The sequence below is a fragment of the Ammospiza caudacuta genome, chromosome 25 (genome assembly GCF_027887145.1).
Source record: "Ammospiza caudacuta isolate bAmmCau1 chromosome 25, bAmmCau1.pri, whole genome shotgun sequence".
Lineage (NCBI taxonomy): Eukaryota > Metazoa > Chordata > Aves > Passeriformes > Passerellidae > Ammospiza > Ammospiza caudacuta.
Genome location: NC_080617.1, coordinates 4,940,690 through 4,959,991, shown reverse-complemented (window position 1 = coordinate 4,959,991; position 19,302 = coordinate 4,940,690). Strand labels below are relative to the sequence as shown.

The window sequence follows — 19,302 nt, the reverse complement described above, 5'->3', positions numbered from 1 at the left end:
TAGTTATTATCATTTATTATTATTATTATTATTATTATTATTATTATTATTATTATTAGGCAGTCTCATGAATTTCTGACACTCAGGTTTGCACTGCTACCCAGTCCCTGCCTGAGCCCATTCACCTGCTCAGGGCTGGAGCATGTCTTGGTTGAATTTATTTATTATTATTATTATCATTATCATTATTATTATAGTTATTATTACTATTACTATTCAGTCTCATGAATTTCTGACACTCAGGTTTGCACTGCTACCCAGTCCCTGCCTGAGCCCAATCACCTGCCCAGGGCTGGAGCATCTCCTGGTTTAACAGGGCCATGGATTTCTTGAAGAAATCCTGGGGAAAGGAAGGTGAATCAGCCTGGGGGGCTCAGCAGCTCCCCACAAAACTGAACACAGCAGCATGGGAGGCAGTTTCACCTTCCAGGCATTTCAGTTTTTGATTGATGTCCCTGCTTGGCTGTCACTTCACTCAGGGAGGACTTTCGAGTTGTGGAGTCGCTTTTAGGCAGCAGAACGGTGTTGGCACCATTACAGATTTCTGTGAGACCAATTCCACAAGGCAGCTGAGCTCTGATGGCTCCTCTGGGCCAGTGCTTCTGGTCACAGGGAGGTCTATCCCAAAACACAGATTTTCTTCCTTGGAAAGCTGTAATTAACACCAAGAAAAAACCCCATGAGCGCTGCACCTACGCTCACATTCCTCTTCCAGCAAAGCACTCCCAACCCAACGTGGCCTAAGGCACAGAGAATCTGTAAACTGATCTTGGAGCTCACTCAGAGCTCTGGAGAGATGAGCTGGTGATGATCTGCTCCCCAGGAAAAGCCCATCCTTAAACAAGAAACCTAACACGAGAAAAAGGGCCTTGTTAACTCTTTGGGCCCTGAGGCTTTGAGAGTAAAACATATGGTCAGAATTAGCAGGCAAGGCCAGGCAGAGCAGCTCACCGTGGCCACAGTGCCCCAGGAACAAGGTACCTTGACTGCTACATTCATTTCTCATAATATGAACCACAAAAATTAGTACAAAGCAGTATTTTCTTGCAGTGCTCAATTATTTCCGAGATTTCTTATGAAAGAGGTCTGTCATGACAAATACAAATGGAGAGGTGAATTCTTTTGAAAAGGGATTCCTGGATTCCAGGCTAAATAAGGTTTTCAGAAGCTTTAGGGCTAAATGTGAAGCAGGTAAAAAGTTTTCTACTCTTTCATTAACTTAAATATTGGTTTTTCAAACAGATTCCATGTAATACTGTCAAAAATGCAAACTGGCTTCTGAATTTGAGTATCAGCACATTTTAAAAAGTAAACTATACAGCAAAGTATCACACTTTTCCTTTAAAAGTATGAATTCTTGGAAAGTCCTTAAAAAAATCTCCTCTGTTAGAGGCTACAGTCCAATCTCATCATGGGCCAGTTCTTTTGTTCCTGGTTTGGAATCAAGGGCTGTATTTATTCATTCCTCAAGGTTGCTGCTCCATTGGCTTCAGATGCAACCCCTTGGATCTTCCTTTCCATGGGGGATTCAGATCCTGGGCCCTGCCCTCAGGCAAAACATATGTTCCACTGCAACCTGGATCCAACCAGAGAATAATTGTTTTATGTTTATTAATCACCTGCATGCAAAATAGGTGCCAATAAAAACTGCAGGCAGATTCTCTGCCAGGCTCACATCACCCAAAAGCTCCACACCACAGTTTGGTGTCTGAACAATGAATCCCTCCAATGAAGAGGCATCGCTGCTTTGATATGCAGTGACAAAAATATCACATCAGCTCAGCCCCTCTGCAGTGATGAGCTTGAAATGAGACAAGAAACCTGCAAAAACATTCAACATCAGTGGGAAAATAAATTAGAGATGCTGCATTAAGCTAAACAAGTAGATTAATGCAACACGAAGGGGTGAGATTTCAGTGGCGGAACGACAACGCTCCGACTCTGCTCGTGTTAAATGTGACCTGCCAAGAGGAAATCATCAGGCTGGGGATTGCTGAGTGTGAAAGTTTAAAAGGTTTTCAAGAGATAAAGTGAGTTGTAGCAAAATGTTTTAGAGTTCTGTGCCATTGGCCTTAAATAAAAGCCATTGCAGGCATTACAGCAAAACCAGCTGTAATTAAAGTCATTCTGGGAAGAATTAAACTACAAAGCCTGATGGGACTCCAGGGAAGAATTAGATTTAAGTAAGAGGAAGGGTGAGTTAAGGCACTGGAGCTGCAAATTTCTTCTGTGTCATTAAGCAAGTCTCAGCCTCATCCAGTTCTCATCCATTCCAGAAGACAGGAATACTTTAAGACTGACAACTTCTTTTTGCGAAAAAACAAAATCTTCTCAAACAGCCCACTGAGGTAAGACCAAAAAGCTTAAACAAATTAAGTCTGTCACTCACCTTCTCCAGCTGAGAACTTGTGCCACAACACACAACTATCAGTCTGCACACTATTCTGCACACATCTACTTCCAAGATTCTTTTTATGAGCTTATTCCAACATAAAAATAAGCATCCAGAGCAATTTTAATGCCAATTCAAGTAGGGAAGGAGTCACACCGAAAACTGTTCTCAGAAAAATCACTTCTGGGCAGACCACAAGTATCAGCCACATGATAATTATCTGAGGCTGTTCCATGAATGGGGGTTTTGTAGGGAAGCAGCATCTTGAGCCTAGATGGATCATCAGGGATTATTCTCAAGGAAACAAAGCTCTAGCTAGCTGAGAGTAATTCAAAGATTTATGAGGAGTGCTGCAGTTTAATTTCTCACTGAACTGCTTTCATGTACTTCTAAATGTACAGACACATCAATTAAGAAACATCACACAACTGATATATTAGTTTCTATTTAAAACACTACCTAAAGTCTATTTAATGTAGCTATGAACCCACTGTGCCAGCAGAATGTTCTTTCCCAGTAACAGAACCATTGCCAGGTGAGTTAAAAGTGCATTTCAAAATCCATTCTACTTGGAAACCTTTGTATCAATCTAATTCAAGTGAAAAAAAAAAACTCTATCAAAAGCAAATTAGGTCTCTGAAAACCTGATTAATAATTTATACAGCAAAGAGTGGTAACATCTTTGAAAAAATAATGTAGATGCTGCATGTTGGCATGGGCCACTTGCCTGGGGTTTGATGAGCTTTACTGATGAGAGGGATGACAGCACAATGTCATCTAGAAAACACAATTTCCCCACAAATAAGAAATTTGGAGAGCAGTAAAATCTCAGAAGAGGAAAGATAAATAACCTGAATGTGCCCCCATGAACTGTAAATCAAGTTTCACTTTCACTGTGGAACAATTCACTCAAATCCTCTCAGGAAGGATCAGTGGAATAAAAAGATAAAACTGGCTATATAAATGTCAGGCTTTATTCGAGCTCCCACTGCAGTACATTACTCGTGTACTTCAAATGAATAGAAAAAAAAAAAACAAACCAAGAGAGAACAAAACAAGATTGTTGAAGAAAGATCTTGGGGTTAGGACTCCACTTTGGCAAGGGGTATATTGTCCACTTCGTGGATGCCCTCCTTGTCAATGAACCGGGCGTTGAAGGAGGTCAGGTTGAGGATAAAGCGTTTCTGGAGCTGTTCAGCAAAGACAAAAAGAAGAAATGAGTTTCACTCACAGCTTATACCAAAGAGAAAAGTATACTTTAAATTTCCATCCTGGTTTTAGTGACCTGAAATATTAGGAACTAGGGTGGGTTTTTTCACTGCTCATGAATGAATTAGTGGGAGTTTGTTGTAAGATGGATCACATTAGACAAACCTTGGGTAGAGATGTAAAACAGCCAGGCCTGTTAGCAAGAAGATATTTAAACAATAAAACTAGAGTGGGCTAAAATTTTGGACACAAAGATACTTCAAACAGGACCTCTTTGGAGCACTTCTTGATGTTATATTCAAATCAACCTCTTAAAGACAAGGATAAAGACTATTTTCCTACAATGAAAGCCTTGGTGTCTGAAATGTCTGGAGTCTAATGTTGACACTAAAATTGGTCATGAACTTTAAGGTCAAGGCTTTACCTCACACAAGCTGGAAAAGAATTAGTACATGCTTCTAAGAGTTCTTAAGTGTAACACAAGTGACAAGCATGCTGCAGTACATTCAGAAGAAACATAAGAGGGAAAAGTCTGGATCAATATTATGCTAAGCACGCAAAAAGCTCAAGTTTAGGTTCTGGAGGACGTGAACCATGCAAAGGCAATGCAACTGCCTGTAAATCCTTTTCCTCAGTAGCTATTCCACATCTGGCCAGTGCCTTTATTACCCTTCTGGCAAAGGCAGCAAGAAATGCAGCAAGAGGAACAGGAAAGTATCAGGAATGAATGCAAACAAACATTCTCAGGAGCATCAGGGCCTGAGTTCAGCCACTCACCTCCTGTAGACATTTTTTTAAGAGCTCCACAGCTTCCTCACGTGTGATACCTGAAAGGGAAAACATCCACAGATTGATTTCTAGAGGCCATCTCTCTCCACAGAAACTTTTATTAAATTTAAACAACTTTTCAGCTGAGCACCAAAACCTCTCCTTCCCAGCTCACAGAAAACACTTTCCAGATGTCCCCAGGACGCTCTGCACCGCGGTGCTCACGCCCCAACAAGCCATTGAGAATCGATTTGTTACAGGGAATGGGAAGCATGACGGAATTCTGCCTCCCATGGCCAGGGCCTGGCTCAGAGCAGCACAGCCACCTCCCTCTCCTGCAGTTTATTGCAGCTCTAAATCAGCTCCAGCTGCCCCAGTCCAGGGCAGGAGGTGGAGATGGGTTTAGTGGATGTTCCTGCTGGGTGTGAGCTCAATAAAGGACAAGGCACGTGTGGGATGCTCCTGCTATTCTCACACTTCAGGATAAAATCCAGCACTCTATAGGGGTGACAAGCCATGACAATGAAGTTCATTATTTTCCTCTGTTCCACGAGGAATGGTGAAAATGGAACAATAGAATGTTGAGGGACATGACTAGAAAACAAACAGGGTTGGTGGGTCTAAAACTTCTTTCTAGGCTTTGTTCCAGACCTGCATCCACAGCTCAGGCAAGTTAAATGAAAACGATCAGTTTATAGTTACATTTCTTGAAGGAGGTAGATGAAAGGATTTCTAATCTCAGAGCAGAGATAATAACTTAAACTCAGCTTTGCACACAGGAGTCAAATAGTTTGTAGCTAAAGCCAAAGATGTCAGATTAACAATATTCTGTGCTTTGCACATTTCCTTATCTGCACAGTGGGGATGGGGCCACGTATCTTTCTTGGCACTGGATTATGAAAGTTTAGACAGGTACAAACACGTGCAAGAGTTATGATGAGCAGCTGCCAAGTGCACAGAAATGTAAATCAGTCTAAAACCTCTCTTGCCCAGAGAAGCTGTGGCTGCCCCATCCCTGGAAGTGTCCATGGCCGGGCTGGACAGGGCTTGGAGCACCCTGGGACAGTGAAAGGCGTCCCTGCCCATGGCAGGAGGTGAAATGAGATGAGCTTTAAGGTTCCTTCCAACCCAAACCATTCCATACTCTGTGATTCATCACCACCACTCCAGAGTGCTGGAGATGATCTTGCTAGGAACATCTTTTCATTTGAATGTTTTTAATTTATCACACACAGAGCCAATCCAAGATATGGAGCAATAGCGTCTGGGACTGACCTCTGAATATTGATACTCTGGGAAACTGTACATGTCAGAGCCAACAGACAAGCAAGAAGATAGAGCTGTCAAACTGTTATTTATTAAAAGCAGACTACCAGCTGCCAATGGTCCAGGAAAGTCTAATCATATTTCAGAATAACTGAAATGTCCTTTACTCCCAGTCTGATATGCTGCAAACAGGAAAAAAAATTAAGGAGTTGACTAGTTTTCTGTTCCCCTGCTAGCAAAACCAAAGGCAACCTTTCGAGCTCCATTTATCCAACAAAAAGTCAAGTTCCAATCTGTTACACCACAGCAATGCCACCTGACTCAGCAAATGTCACTCTCACTGGTTAATAAACTCAAGGGCTAAATTGAAGCAGGAGAATTTTCCTGTCCAGTGGCTCCACTCACCTGGCTTGTAATAGCGGTCAAGGATGCTGAGGGTGAGGAATGCTCCATATCCATGTGCTGCAAAAGGAGCCTTGGCCAGAGCTGCCAGGTAATCCATGTAGTACAGGGCAGGGCCCTCGTGGTCATCATAGCCAGCCAGGAGAAGGTTCACATGGTAAGGGGTCTGAAAGAGAATTGATGGTTTTGTTAGAGCACTCACAGCAAATCTCTGAATCCTGATTCCCTGTGCACCTGGGAACAGCAGCAGAGCTGATTAGACAATTCCTTATCATAAAATGCTACATCAATCCTGTCTGCAGCACAGTCTCGAGCTAAAAATGATCAGGTTTTCTGGTAACATGGAGTGCACAAGCAAATAAAAACACAGAACTCTCATTCTTTTGCAAACCAGTGTGTTTGGGGGTTTCTTACAGCTTTCACAACACACTCAAACTTTAAAAAACTTGAATGCAGTTTTCACACCAGATTCTTTCACTCAACATAAAAATTGTGGATTTTTACTGCTGACACGTGAGCACAACGTGAACATTTTGCAGTTTCTGAGAACTCTTTGTTCATTTAACCTACTCTGTGCTCTCTCCCCACTCCCCCTCCCAGTGAGCACATATGAAAGCTCTCACACAGTGAGTTACACACAGTGTCCTGTTCACTGGCAATTTGCTTTTTATTGCATGTACCAAGTTTAATCTTTAATATTTGGCTGTTTACTCCATGTTCTGGTTTAGTGTTCCACCATCATGAATAAATCACACATCTCTTCTTCTCCTACATCTCCTTCCAAGATCTGTACTTTGTAAAACCATGAAACATACGTGCACTGTATTATTTTTAAACACAGGATCAGAAAAAATTTGGGCATTGTATGTATTTTTAAAAGCAGCTTTTATATACTTCCAGTATTTCCATATCTACACAATGTTTCTTATTAAATTAATTGTACTAACAGGATATCTCCAAACTGCTGGAAAACCTGGATCAACAAAGCAACAAAATAAGAAAAAAAATGATGATGCAACTACCAGATTAAAAAAGTAAACAAAATTTCACCCTAAAGCCAAAACATTAACTGCATCATAGGAAAAGTTCATTTTGATACTCAATACAGTAAATTTCCACAAAAACAAAACAAAAAAATCACATGCCACTATATTTTTACTTTCAGACAGTATGAAAGAATAAAGCAGGCTACAGTTATATATAAAACATCAGTTTAAATTGTGTGATTTAATCTTCAAAGCATCCAAGAATATTTGGAAAGAAGTTACCATGCAGCTGTATTGGTTTAATTAGGCTGTATTTCATCATTTATTTATTCTGAAACATCACACAAGTAGATATTTAAGAGCCATGACACAAGATCACTCAAATTATTGTGTGACTTGGAATTACCAACATTGGCATATGTGAGATACTCAACCATAAATAAATGGTGTTATACAGACTTAAACCCATCTGTAAACTGATTTTCAGTTTTAAGTTCTCCTGCTAATGGTCTCTGAGACTTCTTAAAACTCCAATGTAAATAATTATCCCTTATGCTTTATTAGTCTAGAAAGGCAGGATTTAAACATTAGCAAATATACATAATCTATTTATTACTTCCATGATTATAAATGAAATTTGCAGTGTAAGACCTCAATGCCGGGACTGGAATTTCTTGTGCATCCCAATCCTTTTGTCCATTCCTTCCTTGACTTTTGTAACTTGGTCCATGCCAACAATTCTCAACTCTTTACCAGGCTGGTGTGGTTAAAGGGCCATCAAATGAGTGCTGACTAACACTCCAGGACATTATTTTGACCCCAAACTTCCCTTCCTACAGAAGCACCACTTCTCATCCCAAGTAGTTTTGCACTTGGTGCTGTTTGATTTAAAATAACAACAGCAATTAGGAGATGTGTGAAATTGTTCAGGATTTACAGCTGAAGAGCACAGTTGTGCCAACCAGCCCAGGCCCAGCTCGGTGGTGACACAGCCCGGTGACATCTGGTGGAAGGCAAAGTCACAGCGAGGGGGGAAAGGTGGGAGCAAGGAAACCTCCTGCCAAGTGTGGACATGGGGAGAGGAGCTGAGAGCTCTCTTTGGAATCCAGCCAGGCCCTGTCACCTATAATTAAACAGCATCACAGTCAGAGACTCAGCTTCATCACCTTTGCAGGGCAGGGGGCTTTTCTTCCTACTCCCCCTCTCAGCAGTGAGATCAATGTACCAAACATTTTTGTACCAAACTTTTCCCCACCAAACTTTTTACTTCTCAACCATCTTCCCACTCCTAACAGGAGGCACTGGCATGTTTTACCTTTGAATTTTTATTTTCATGATCCACATGATTACCTTAGTAGCCTCCAGGAATCCCTTATGCAGTTTCAAGCACCAGCGTTAATCCTTCTGGTATATTATGATGAAAATGTAACAAAATTCACAGGAAAAGAACAACTCTGATGGCAAGGCTTGTATTATAAAATTCTAAATGCCACAAACAAACCGTGAAGTGCTAAGTTAGAGAAAAAAGCTTCTGCCTGCAATGTGGAGATCAGTGTAGTGTGACAGCAGTGTCAGAGAGCGCTGTGTGCCCTGGGGCGCTGCCATCTGCACCAGAGCAGCGTTTTTGTCTCTGGTAAATAAACACATCTGCCTCTGCCAGTGTCCTCCCCACGCTGCTGCCTTCTGCAGAAGGTGAGCTGGAAGAAAGGAGTGGGCTCAGCAAGGAGTGGAGCCACAGGGAGGATCAGGCCACAAGGGATGTGGCGCAGAGGAAGACAAAGGTGCCTCATCAGTGCTGCCTCCTGATGGGCAGGTTTATCAAAAAGCCTGTTAAAAATACTTTAAATCATATGTAAGAAATGGCTGCCTCTGCTGAAAGGGGATTCAGACTTATCTGTGCAGGTCATGGCCTTGAGATGAGCCATCAGCACCAGGGCCAGGCCCCAGCAGCATCACTGCTTCACATCAGCCTCGAGAACTGCACAGGAATGCACAGAACACACACAGACCTTCCAAACCATACCTCAACACAAGCTAAAGCAAACAGCATCACTGCCAACCATCACCTGCCAGCCTGCAGCTGGATTAAGCCACTGAAACCAGAAGAGCAGTGTGGAATCACAGAATATCCTGAGTTGGAAAGGATCCACAAGGAAAAACTTCTACTTGCAGCTGTGATTCATGTCAGAAAGGAGAACAATGATCTCTGGCTGTTCCTGTGCATGAGTTCTGGAAGAACTCTCACTCCACATGTGTAATTCTCAACAATACAGCTCTGAGGTTAATACTGGCCTTTATTTGCTACTGTAAAACCTGACTTCAGGCCTGAGCAGTGCACTGTTAGAACCGCAACACAGTTTGGGCTATCCCACACTCTATCCTTGACAGAGCTGAACAACTTCATTCTCAACATCCTCTTTCTTCCTGTTTTCTTTCATGTAGCACATTACATTCTTCTCAATGAAATGCTTCCTAACCTTACATCATTAAAGGTTTGTTTGCCCCCTCACAGCAGCTTTTCATACTTTGAAAAAAATCACCCTGGGAAACATCACTAATGGCAGTTCAGTAACTTGAAAACACAACCCCAACTTGGATGTGGTATTTACCAAAAAGCCTCATGCTGCTGTTTACAAAAGGCACTTGTTTTCCTAAGTACATCAAACAGCTTTGCTCTATGAAATCATTTTCCAAGAAGATTAAACGGATTTGGAGCATTTGCATGAAACCCACAACCTTATCTCGATGTTCAGGAAGTTGAATTCACTTCACGTCTGCAGTGTGTGACAAAGTGTTTACTGGGCCCAAGGCTGGAATTTTAAGTTTATGGTTGTATCAGTTATTGATAAGTGATGTGATAAGTTTTTCAAATAAGCAAATCAAGTTCTATTTTACTAAGATATGATTTCAGCAATGTGAACTCACAGAATATCAGAATCAGTGATGTTGGAGAAGATCATTGAGTCCAACCTGTGACCCATCAACCCCTTGTTACCCACACCAGAGCACTGGATGTTCCTTCACCCTACTACATCCCTGAGCAGCCAGCTCCAAATTCATCACCAAAACCAGCAGCTCCCACCTTTTTCAGACTCCATTATGTGAGGATGGAAATGCTCCCTGGAACCTGTGCCAAAACCTCTCAGCTTTACTCACCCGACTGCGCAGATAGTCCGCGAGGTTCCGCCGGGTGAAGTTTGCAGCTGCAGTGGGAGACAATTCATAGCCTGGAGGGGAAATGTGACAAAAATTTACTTGGTAACAGCCCAAACCATTCATGTTTCACCTCCCACCTTCCCATGCCTTCTCTGAAATGACAAAATGTAGTGACAAAATAGAGCCTTTTGTCTAATTCTGGTTTATTCTGAAAGCTACAAGCCCTCAGACTCTGGGTGTTTCATATCTCCATGGACCATAGAAATAAATGGCTTCAAAAAATTAAAATATTAAGGACATGTAGCTTGACTTCTTTGTCCAATATATCAGAAGAACTGGTGACAGTTAGCATGCAATGGATGTATTAAGAGAATAAGTCTGTCAGTAAAATATTTGTGTCATTTATATTGCAAAGAAGTTTTCCAGGATTTGGATCCAGACTCTTATTTCTGCATCCTGCCTGAATTATCACCTTTGCTGGACACTAAAAATGCAGGAATCTTCACAGAAGGTTTGAGAACAGCACTTTCCACCAACATTCACCTGGGAACCACCCTTAGCTCTGCTCCCAACTCCCAGTGTCCTGCTTCACTCACCATTTCTCATTTTGTAGAGCTGAACATTTTTCTGGATGTATTCTGCAAACTGCACCGTGTCTCCAGGCTCCCCCACACACAGCAGTAAAATCTTTTCACTCATCTTAAACATTTTGTCATGATCTAGGCAAAGAAAAATACTGTGAGTGCCATGGTCACAAGGAAGAATAAATTATTTTGGCAATATCCTGACACATCAGGATTTTACAGAAGCAAGAAAGAGATTTGGATAAATGCATCATGACCTGGAGCACCTTGATCAAAAGCCTTTCTGAGCACAGACTGACATTTGGTGTCTCACAGACACAGAACACAAGAGTTGTTGAAGAGAAACAAAGCCCTTCAGGAAGGGAGGCATTCCAAAAATATATAGTATTTCCTATTTTAGAAGCAAGGTAGGAAAGAATAAAGCTTCACACAGAATATTGTGTTCAAAGCATAAGGTTTTGCTTCCTGGGATCAGGAGTAAGAATTTTGCTCAGTGACTATTTAACTGTATTCAAATATTCTGCAACAGAAGCAAATAATTTAATATAAATCTGATATATCAACACATTGAGCAAAACAATCTTAGGAAATCCAGAAACAAATTCCATGTCAAATGATGCCCTTTTACTTATATCCAGCAGTCCCAAAAACCAGAAGTTTACATGAATGAAACATTTCTTTTGCTTATCATTTTTTGAGGAAAAAACCAAATCAAACAACCAAAGAGAATGAAAATTGAAGTAACAATTATAAATCACAATGAAGCTGACCTATAAGCAGGAAATTAAGGAACAGTAACCCATATTTTTAGTCATAGTTTAGCCATATTTTTAGTCTGCAGTTTAGGACAGTTTTAAGTTTGTGTTTGAGGGGATCCAAGCTGTTGCAATGACAGTGCTGAAGCTGAAGCCAATCCTGTGCTCACAGAGTCTCCTCTCACCAGAGCAGGTATCTGGCACTTGGATATCCCAGACAGACACTGAGGAGCTGCTGGATTGAAGGGAAAATCTTTTTTCTCCACTGAGGGCTTGCACAAACACCAAGCCTCCACCTCCAGCTCACTAAATGGTGCTGAACAATCCCTGCTGCAAGGCAGGCACTGAGTGTCACAATCCTCTAAAATTATGTCAAAACTCATCACAGCACTGCAGCTGCTGTCTGGAGCTCAGGGGGAGCCCTGACACTGCCCAGCCCTGCAATCCCAGACTGGTTTGGGCTGGAGAGGAGCTCAAAGCCATGGCAGGGACACCTCACACTGTCCCTGGCTGCTCCAAGCCCTGTCCAACCTGGCCTTGGGCACTGCCAGGGATCCAGGGGCAGCCACAGCTTCTCTGGGCACCCTGTGCCAGGGAATAATTCCTTCCCAATATCCCATCTATCCCTGCCCTCTGGCAGTGGGAAGCCTTTCCCTCTGTCTTGTCATTCCAGGCCTTTGTAAACTGCCTCTCTTCATCTTTCCTGCAGGCTCCCTTCAGGTACTGGAAGGGGCAATTAGGTCACCTAGAAAACTGAAATTGATTTACAAATAAATAGTAGCTTGTGAACAAACCTATATGGAACCAATATTAACTTAGAAAACATTATTTAAAATGATAAAATTTTTATTTTGCATACACCACCAGCTTTCAGAAGGGCCTCTAACACTGCTCCAACTGACCATCACAGACTTGAAGTGAAACATCTGAGGTAAAAGCAGCGCTATGACATTTTTTATAGATTTATTTATATTCATTTGTACAGATCTAGCAATTTTGTATTCTACGAATTTGTTTTTAAAGAGCTACTAAAGCACAGCCTTTAGAATAGAACAAGCTTCAGTCTAGCAAGAAAAAAAAATTGATTTTAGACAATTCCAGAGACTTGGTGATGCCCTAGATGTTTTACCATACAAAGAAACCAAAGCCATATTTCAGTCTTGCTTCTGCGTCCTGTGCTGTGAATTTCACTGATACTTTTAGTCCCCATAATCCCTTTTCTCCCATTAACTACGTTTTAGCAATGAATTAGGCACAAGTGAGCACCTCCTGTCACACATCGTTATTAACCCTTTTACACTGCTGTGCAAAGCGAGGTTGGGGATCACAAGCCCACGCTGACCTGAACAGGTAAATTAAGCTGACAACCCAAAACAGAGCGGTCACACTCGGTCACGACTGGGGACTTCACCCGGAGCAAGAGGGTAAAGTCCCCCGATTTAAGCCCAGCTTTGGCTCCTACAGCCACTACACCTCCCTGAAGGACCCGGCAGCGCTCAAACCCAGAAACCTCCCCGGGCACAGCCTCCCCTCAGCCCGAGCGCCGGGCCCGCCGCACCCCACCGCGCACACCGCGGGGCCCTGCGACACCCTGCCCGCCCAGGGCTCAGCACGGGGCCCCGGCGGCTCCCAGGGTCTCACCGTGCTTCATCTGGATGATGCTGGTGGCCGCCACGGTGTCCGCGGCCACCAGGACGTAGTCGGGGCCCTGGATGCCGATCAGGTACTCCATGGCCGCGGTGACACAGCGCGGCCCGGCCCGCCCCGCCGCGCCTGCGCGCCCGCGCGCGCCGATGGCGTCACCGCTCGCGAGAGCCGCCCGCGCGCGCGGGGCCGGGCAGCCCTGAGGGGAGTGGGGGGGCGGGAGTGTGAGGGGAAAGAGTTTCGTTGCTTCGGAGTAATGGAGTGGTTAAAGGTGGAAAAGGATGGGGTGGCCTTGAATTTGAGGGGATCGAGTTCCCTCCCTTTGGAATAATGGAGTGGTTAAAGGTGGAAAAGGGTGGGGTGGCCTTGAATTTGAGGGGATCGAGTTCCCTCCCTTTGGAATAATGGAGTGGTTAAAGGTGGAAAAGGGTGGGGTGGCCTTGAATTTGAGGGGATCGAGTTCCCTCCCTTTGGAATAACGGAGTGGTTAAAGGTGGAAAAGGGTGGGGTGGCCTTGAATTTGAGGGGATCGAGTTCCCTCCCTTTGGAATAATGGAGTGGTTAAAGGTGGAAAAGGATGGGGTGGCCTTGAATTTGAGGGGATCGAGTTCCCTCCCTTTGGAATAATGGAGTGGTTAAAGGTGGAAAAGGATGGGGTGGCCTTGAATTTGAGGGGATTGAGTTCCCTCCCTTTGGAATAACGGAGTGGTTAAAGGTGGAAAAGGACAGGGTGGCCTTGAATCTCAGAGGATTGGGTTCCATCCCTTTGGAATAAAAGGATGGGGTGGCTTCGAATCTGAGCGAGTTGGGTTCCATCGCTTTGGGATAACGGGGTGGTTAAAGGTGGAAAAGGACGGGGGGTCTCGAATCTGAGCGGGTTGGGTTCCATCCCTTTGGAATCATGGGGTGATTAAAGGTGGTAAAGGATGGGGTGGCCTCAAATCTGAAGGGGTCGAGTTCCATCCCTTTGGAATAACGGGGTGGTTAAAGGTGGAAAAGGACGGGAGGTCTCAAATCTGAGCGGGTTGGGTGCCATCCCTTTGGAATCATGGGGTGGTTAAATGTGGAGAAGGACCTCGAATTGGAGCAGGTTGGGTTCCATCGCTTTGGGATAACGGGGTGGTTAAAGGTGGAAAAGAACAGAGTGGCCTCGAATCTGAGAGGATTGGGTTCCATCCCTTTGGAATAAAAGAACGAGGTGGCCTCAAATCTGAGTGGGTTGGGTTCCATCCCTTTGGAATAATGGGGTGGTTAAATGTGGAGAAGGACGGGATTGCCTCAAATTTGAGAGGATTGGGTTCCATCCTTTTGGAATAAAAGGACAGGGTGGCCTCGAATCTGAGGAGGTTGAGTTCCATCCCTTTGGAATCACGGGATGGTTAAGGGTGGGAAAGATCACAGAGACACAGGGTGGCTGAATGAGGCACTGAGATTTGAAAAGATGTCCAAGGTCATCCTCAGCCCAGTGCCACCACCATGCCATCCACTAAACCATGTCCCCAAGTTCTGAATACATGTATAAGATTCTCATGGAATCATCAAGGTTGGATTTAAGATCACTCAGTCCCTCAACCAGCGCTGCTTCTGGAGCCACATCGCCCAGCTCCTCTTGGACACCTCCAGGGACAGTGACTCCACCACCTCCCCAGGCAGCCTGTTCCAGTGTCTCACCATGCAAACAGTGAACATTTTTTTCAATATCTGACGTGAATCTCCTCTGTCTCAGCTTGAGGACAATTCCTCTTGTCTTTCACTGAACTCACTCTTCTCATAGTAGGAGAGACGGCCCCATCTCACCCACCTGCCCATCAGGGAGTTATGGAGAGCCAGAAGGTCCCACCTGGGCCTCCTTTTTCTCCAGGCTGAGAAAGCTCCCCTCGGCTCCCTCAGCCATTCCTGGTGCTCCAGACCCTTACCCAGCTCTGTTCCCTTCTCTGGACACGCTCCAGCCCCTCAATGTCTCTCTTGCCACGAAGAATTGCCCCAGGATCCAACGTGCAGCCCAGCAGTGCCAGCACAGGGGGATGAATGGTGTCCAAAAACCCCCAAAATCATTGAAATTGGCTCCCCACAGCCAAAGGGACAATCCCAGGCCTACCTCTGTCTCCCAGTCTGGTGATCCCAATATCCTTCCAGATCCTCCTTCCAGAAGGGCCATGCTGAGCCCTCCTTGGGCTGGGAAACGCTGTCCTGAGGGATCTGGGCTCGGCTTTCTGCTCAGTCTCCATCTCCAAAGACCAGTGTGGGGCTGTGGTGTGACCCAGCATGGTGGGATAGGAGGGATTTGTCATTCCGGGGATTGTTTGAGCAGTGCTTGAGCAGTCTCTCAATGTGATGTTGGTAAAGATGATGTTACAGTTACTGGAATGCCTGGATGAAGTTTCCTGTAGGACCTCCTGCTTGCCAGAGAAGAAAAGAATCCTCGTGTTCCTGCTGTTTCAGGTGCAGGAAATGAAGGTGCAGAGAGGAGAAGTTATTTAGGAGATCACAGGGCAGGGTAACGGAGAGGATGGGAATAGAAATGTCTTGATTCACTGACCTTCTCTGCAGCTGCTGGAGCGTGTGGTTCAGATCACCAACCCCAACGTGAACCCTGCAAGGCTTACACGGGGCTTTGCTCCTAATCTCCTGTCTGGGCTCCACAGAGCTCCCGGAACTGACTCTCCATAGGTCTAAACGTGGTGTCTTTTAACAGATTTCCCTCAGGGATGGGCAGGGACAAGCCTTGTCTTTTTCATCCCATGCCCAGCCTGTGGCAATCCTGGTGCCAAGTCTGGCTCTGTCCTTCCCACCACAATGCCTGGAGAGCAGCTCTTGCTGAATTTTTCGTGAGCAAAGCTACAGAATCTCTTTCACATGTTTATTTTGACATTGTTAGATACTACCTGGATGGAGGTGTTTGTTAAATCCTGAGCCTGGCTCTCCTGGCATGCAGAGCAGGCTGGGCATCTCCCTTCAGTGCTTGCTTTCAGGGGCACAGCAGCATTGCAGAGGGATTGTTCTGACCTTGGGGTGCCCCATTTCCCTTCAGACATTTCCCAGACCAACATCAGTGTGCAGACACCATCCTCTTTGCAAAACTCCTTTCAAGGGTTTTCATTCTTGGCAAAAGTGTTGGGAAATGTCAGTGCGTGGCTCTGTGCATCCTACAGACATCCCTGTGCCTCCCAGAGCTGCTCTGCTCCTCGCTGCCAGGCTCACTGCAGTGTTTTCCCTCCACCTGTGATGGCAAGAACAGGGCATCCCTCAGAGTGTGCAGGTGAAAATGGATTGTAACCTGCCCTGCCAACAGCTGATTAACGTTTGTGTCTCTGTCAGGATTGATTTGAGGGTGAGAGCATTTCAGAGTCCAGCTGGGGCCCTGCTCCTCAGCTGGATGCTCCTTCCCTGTGCTTCTGTCATGGTCACCATTGTCTGCTTGCGGTGGGGAAGAGGACTGTCCACTGTGGGCAGCTGGGATGGCTGAGGACAGGGTGTTATTTCTCAGTTTTTGCTTTTCTCTCTCCCCAGCAGTGCAGACCATCTCCCCACTGTGGTAACTTTGGGTTCCCTCTCCCAGTCTGATTTGTCACTCAGACCTCAGTGAGGTGGGAAAGCAGCAGGCACTGCAGGCTCTGCTACACAAACCCAGGCTGGTAATCCCAAAATGATGTCCAGCACCGAGTTGGACATAACTCATAACTGCACATAACAGCAGGACAATCAATTTCATGATTGTTGCTAATTGTAAAATCAAATCATAAAAGTAAAAGCTGCTTCAAACCAATGAATAGGTTTTTTTTCTCCTGTGTGGAGGCACAAATCAAGAAATCTAAATATTTAGCCAGAGATTTCTGCAGTGCTATGGGGGATTTATTGACAGCCACATCTAGTCAAAGCTTCCCCCAGTTCCTCTAGCTCTGTACTCTTTGAATTCCTGCTGGTCACTGAATTATTTCTTCTCTTACTATTTCCTGTGCTTTAAAAGTGTGGAAAGCACAATCAAATTATCGTCATGCTCATTTGGTTAATCACCCATTTAGTTACTTATTCAGTTCATTAACAAGACGCTGGCTAGTGTCCGTGTGGAGGAAATTCTGAGAGGCAGGCAGTTAGGAGACAGGATATAGAAGAAACAGGCCATTACCCCAGCCCAGTGAATGGCAATTTCCATCCCTCTTTTCTGCTACGTCACTTCAGTGCACAGTTTGTTCTGGATTTAAAAAAGCAGCCAGCAAACACGAAGAAAGCATTCTGCTGCAGATCACTGCTGTTTGTTAGATTCCATTTAGGTTCAATCCAAAGCTCTGCAGAAGATCAAACCACCTATTTTAGGACTCCTTTTTTTTCAGTTGAGAAAAATGTGCTGCTCCACAGGTCATAAGATGCCTGTAATTATGACCCCGAATGGATAGAAATGTTGCTTCTTGAGACAAATTCTATCTGACAGTTTTTACAGTACGTTCGTTCAGAGCAAAATGCCCTGTCCCCTGTCACCCGGATTGAAATTATTAAGGAAGACAGACATTTCACTGACAACTCTAGCCTCAGGGGGGAAAATATTCCTTCTGTTCCCCTCTGAAGGTCAGAGCTCACATAATGCAAAACACTTAGAACACGCGCGTACACATGCTCACGCACATGCGGATGAAACTTTCTCTTCTGCAGAGCTCTGCATGGGTTTGATGGAAAATAGGAACTCACTGTGCAGGCAGCTCAGGGAGTTTGGGCCAAAAGAGACAGGCCTTGAATCCTTCAGTGTTAATTCTCATTGTCTTGTAAGTGATTTCTTTCTCCTCTGCTTGTAAATCACATCAGGAGATGGTCATGTGTGCTCACATGTTTGTACTTCCCCTCACATGATAGTGCCCAGACGTGGCACATCACTCACTGGCAGCTCCTCCGACAGTGTGGGATCTGTGGGATAGTCACACTTCCCTGCTATCTCTTTATTCTTTCAAAACATTTCGTGCCTTCTTTCCCGTGCTGTTAAAAGCCCATTTGCAACCTGTATGTCCCATTTCTCACTTAAGCTGCATTGCCAGCTGTCATTTGGCCCAGTCTGTCACCCAGCAGTGTCCCCGTGCTAGGGATGAGCAGGTCCTCACCAACTCTGGCTGCTCCAGAGCTTTTTCATGCAAAGCCTGGCCCTTCAGAGCCTCCCCAGCCCCAGCTGGACGTGTGAACTCAGCGGTGCAGCCACAGATGAGCTGTCAGTCACTGTGTAGTGCCTGTAGATCACCAACCTCACTTAATCTAGGGCTGAAAATTGGACCTGAGCCAAGGTGAGCAGAGGTGAGAAACCAGCCCACAGCTCATTAACCTCTTCCCATTGCACAAAGGTTCTGTCTTCTCCAGTCCCAACGATTTGGATGGCATCAGGCTCATGCTGGGTCCCTGCTGACCACACACGTGTCCTGGTGTCATTTGCACCGAGCTTCCCTGGCAGGACCCAGCTCCCAAGCACTGACCCTGCTTTTTCAGCCCATCCTAGAAACACTTTCAGGGTGTTAATGGGCAGCTGCAAACCAGCTGCCCTCCCAGCACCCCAGGATTGAGCCTTTCACAGAGCTGGCCCTCACATCTTCCAGAAACCCCTGGATTAATGCCACCACTTGCCTGTGGACCTGAAGGACCTGCCCAGACCAGCTCATTCCCATGACAAGGATGTTCTCAAGTGCACACTGGTACCAGCAGCAGTGTGGGGAACAGAGCTGGGAAGCTTTTGTGCTGAATTTCCTCTCAGATAAAGGGTGGAAATCCCAAATCCTGCTCTGTATTGCCTATCCCATCCATCCCACCCCACTGTGCTCCTGCCAGGTGGGAACACAGCCCTGTTCTGCCCAACTCCTGCCCCAGTCCTGGCTGCCCTTCCCAGAGGGACACCAGCTCCTGCACAGCATCTTCCTTCAGATCTGCAAGAATCTCCAAACTTTTCTTTCTTCTTTCTCTCACTCCCTCTTTTTCTAAGTTTAATTCCGAACAGCCGGCTGTGTTCAGCCTGACTGGTTTGTTATGGCTTATAATTTGTGTTAGGATTAATTAACTAATTACCGACAAATGTCCGTTGGCAAGATTCTGCTTCTGCTTGTCAACTTGAAGTATTTAATTATTTTAATCATTTACTTTCATCTTCAGAATTTATGCTCTTCCAAGAGCGT

General features: G+C 44.9%; 1 protein-coding gene across 1 annotated transcript; it reads right to left on the bottom strand.

Annotated features, from left to right (window-relative positions):
* Positions 1-3,348: 3,348 nt before the first annotated feature.
* On the bottom strand, positions 3,349-13,291 carry PSMB2 (proteasome 20S subunit beta 2). The gene is made up of 6 exons (XM_058819992.1): positions 13,160-13,291; positions 10,776-10,898; positions 10,180-10,250; positions 6,041-6,203; positions 4,379-4,428; positions 3,349-3,582 (listed from the first exon to the last, which is right to left on the bottom strand). The coding sequence occupies exons 1-6, from the start codon at positions 13,248-13,250 to the stop codon at positions 3,475-3,477; spliced, it is 606 nt and encodes a 201-aa protein (XP_058675975.1). The 5' UTR covers positions 13,251-13,291; the 3' UTR covers positions 3,349-3,474.
* Positions 13,292-19,302: the final 6,011 nt, after the last annotated feature.

Bases quoted from the DNA above. Each gene is read 5' to 3' on its own strand.
- PSMB2 (XM_058819992.1), bottom strand. From the start codon at position 13,250: ATGGAGTACCTGATCGGCATCCAGGGCCCCGACTACGTCCTGGTGGCC. The intron at 10,251-10,775 runs GTGAGTGAAGCA...TTTCCCCTCCAG, and splicing joins GCTCTACAAAATGAGAAATG to GCTATGAATTGTCTCCCACT. The intron at 6,204-10,179 runs GTGAGTAAAGCT...ATTCTCTTTCAG, and splicing joins CGGACTATCTGCGCAGTCGG to ACCCCTTACCATGTGAACCT.